Source organism: Eptesicus fuscus, chromosome 22 (genome assembly GCF_027574615.1).
Source record: "Eptesicus fuscus isolate TK198812 chromosome 22, DD_ASM_mEF_20220401, whole genome shotgun sequence".
NCBI lineage: Eukaryota > Metazoa > Chordata > Mammalia > Chiroptera > Vespertilionidae > Eptesicus > Eptesicus fuscus.
Window position 1 is genome coordinate 12640115 of NC_072494.1, and position 3268 is coordinate 12643382.

A 3268-nucleotide genomic window follows, 5' to 3' on the forward strand; every position below is an offset into this window, starting at 1 on the left:
ACCAAGGCGGGCTTGAAGACCTCTACCCCTAGACTGAGGAGCAAGAGCTACCTTCCTTGTTTCCTCATTCCTTGTGTTTTTTTCATCCATCCTTTCTCAGCAGGGGCCAGGGACACTGAGGGGAGACAGAAAACCCACAAAGCAGACCACCTGGTCTAGTCTAAGGGAAGTTCAGCCATGGGTAACAATAAACCCAAGAAGAAAAACAATAAAGAAAAGAAAAGAAAAAGTTTATCCCAGGGAGTCAGGATCCGAGTGTAGCATCATCTTTATTGTTACATGGTCTCCTCTTGTCCCAGGTTTGGGGTTGCCCATCAGGACCGATCATGGCTCAAGCTGCCAACCAACAAACCTTGAGGAGTAGCTGCCTGCTCCGGGAGAAGCAAGGGACTTTAGGGATATTCTGACTCCACTCACATGGGAGTTTACAATCTAGCTGGGCAGGTAAGACAGACACTCCTGAAAAATTAAATAGTTCAAGAGATGTTGCAAGGCACTTGCCAAATGGATGGTGTGGACGATGCAGTGCATTCTAGGAAGTCAGCGCAGGCTTCTGTGCTTAGGAACAAGCAGAAAAGGCTCCAAGGAAGAGGTCTTGAAAGATGGGCTGGGTTTCAGATACTGGGAGGAGCGGAGACGTGGTCCAGGAATCCCGGGGGTGAGGAGTGGACAGAGGCTTGGAGGCAGGGATAGCTAAGGTATGTCCTGGGGAACACCCAAGATGTGCCCTGGTTGTGAGACTGGTCTGGCGGGAACAAGAGGATGCTTATGGGAGAGGTGTCGGACATGAGGCTGCAGAGGTGTCTGAGACGCAGGTGTGGGTCCTAAGATGACATGCAGAGGACATCGCCTCTGCAGCAGGGAGCCTCTGACTGTCTTTGGAGCATTGCAAACAAGAGCAGGGAAATGGTGAGGGCTGGGAGGGGAGGAGCCGCCTTTTCAGGGCCGGAGGCAGGGATGTTTCAGCCTCGCTTCCTTTAAAAGTAGGCGCTCTTCACTCCAGCATAGTTCCCCCCTTTCACTCCAACAGAGGCGCCTCCTTGGTCCCCATAACCGCCCAGACCCCGCGGCTCTGGGAACACATCACAAGGTCCATAGCCAGCGTCCCCCTCTCCGCACTGGTTATAAGCAGCTGGGCCACAGCTGGGGCCCTCCATGTCTAGGCGGCCTGGGCGGGACTCATGACAGCCGAAGTCTCCTGAGCCTGGCATTGGATTCGGGCCTGAGCAGGGGCTGGGGCAGCGCTGCGGCTGCACACAGGGCTCTGGGCTTGAGCAGGGTGCCGGGAGGGGAATTGGCTCCGGACAAGGTTCTGGGCGCTCACAGGACTGCGGGCGCGGCTCCGGAAACTCGCACCGCGTTGGGCCGGATCGTGGGGCTGGACGCGGGGCCGGACTTGGTTCGGGACACAGACAGGGCTCGGGAAATCGCCGTGGCGGAGAACACCGGCGGCGCTCCGGGCTCTCGCACCGTGCCGGGCGTGACGGCCGCGGGGCAGGAACTGGGCACTGGTCAAAACTCCGGGGTGGACGGAAGCTTGGGAGTGGACGCGGCTCCGCGCGTGGTCTCAGCTCCGGGCAGGAGGTCCCCCAGGAGGGTCGTGGAGCACAGCGCTCAGAGCAGCGTCCGATGGGAGGGACCTGAACGGGACGCCTCTGGGGGGGCACCTGCTTGGGGCAGGAGGGCGAGGAGATCTCTATGCGGCACCTGGGCCCGCGTCTCTGAGAGCAGCTCGGAGTGGGACGTGGAGCACCGCCGCTGTGGTAGATGGGCTCAGAGCGGCGGGGTGGGGTGCAGTAGTTATAGGAACCCGAAGCACATCTGGATGGCATGCAGCTGCTGTAGTAGGGCTCGGAGAGCCGTGGAGGGGAGCAGCTGCGGTAAGAAGGCCGCATCTGGCGGGGTGGGGAGCAGCTGCGGTAAGAAGGCCGCATCTGGCGAGGTGGGGAGCAGCTGCGGTAAGAAGGCCGCATCTGGCGAGGTGGGGAGCAGCTGCGGTAAGAAGGCCGCATCTGGCGTGGAGGGAGGCATCTGCTGGTGCTCCTAGCGCGACGCTGCATGGGGAAGCCCCCATAAGAGCCCTGGCTCTGGCATTGGGGTGCATACGTGCGAAATGAAGCCCTGGACTGACGCTGGGGGGCGCAGCCGCCGAAGGAGCCCTGATATTGGCACTGGGTGGAGAATCTACCCTGAGTCTGGCATGCTGAGGGGTACGCTACATACCTCTGGACAGGCTGGGGAGCTGGGTAGGGTACATAGGTTTGGACGGGGCATTCCACGTAGCGAGTTTCTGTATAACAAGCTGGAGCACATTCTACAAAGCAGGTCTGAACAGGGCATGGGGCTCCACACTGCACGTAGCAAACCTCAGGCTGGCACGGAGCCTGGCTGCTCACCTGCGTGGTCTGGGACTGGCACGGAGCCTGACCCTTCACCTTGATAGTCTGAGACTGGCACGGAGCCTGGCTTTTCACCTGGATGGTCTGGGACTGGCAGGGAGCTTGGCACTTCACCTCGGAGACTTGAACCGGGCATGGTGCAGGGCACTCCACGATTTGCATCCCACAAGGGGCTTGAACTACCACCTGGCCCTGGGGAGAAGGGTACGGGGAGGGGAAGAAGGAGGAACCCTTCACACAGCACTGGGGGGGCGGCAGGCAACACGGAATCTGCTGCTGGTCACACATGGTTCCGGTGCAGACGTGTGAACAGGGCCTGAGGGGCAGAAAGACCAGCTTTAAGAGGGTGAGATTTGGGGAGGAGGGCCCAAGACCAAGGGCAGACACCCTGCTTCTTCCCTGGCCTTTCTTCCCCAACCCTCGACCTTCATTCTAGAATACTTGCTGAGTTGTCTGGACCCAAGATTAGTCACTATTGCCCAAGAAACCTGCCTTGGACCCGCTGAAAGACCTGACCGAGGTCCTGATCCGGGACAGCCTCAAGGGCACAGCCAGGGTTGCAGGTGTCTGGGCTCTCTCCCTAGAGGCCGGGCATACCAGTGTCCAGCACAGGAGGGCGCTAACAACAGGAAGGGTCCCATCACCTCCTGGTTTCCTAAGTGGTGGGAGGGAGCTCTACAGAAGTGGAGGCGACCCATGCTCCAAGGCTGTCGTCCAGAGTGGGGACTCCCCAACCATAAGAGCTTAAACTTCTCAGACACATGTACTGTCCACACATGAACAAATGTGTGTATGAGAACAAGCACTCAGGCACCATCTGTGCTCAAAGTATCCACTGGGAAGTAAAGAACTCAGTTAGTTATGGGGCA

At 59.0% G+C, this 3268-nt stretch overlaps 1 protein-coding gene across 1 annotated transcript; it reads right to left on the reverse strand.

Moving 5' to 3' along the window:
• Positions 1-244: 244 nt before the first annotated feature.
• On the reverse strand, positions 245-2697 carry KPRP (keratinocyte proline rich protein). Its single transcript, XM_054711800.1, has one exon. It carries the CDS (start codon positions 2685-2687, stop codon positions 978-980), a length of 1710 nt encoding a protein of 569 aa, XP_054567775.1. The 5' UTR covers positions 2688-2697; the 3' UTR covers positions 245-977.
• Positions 2698-3268: the final 571 nt, after the last annotated feature.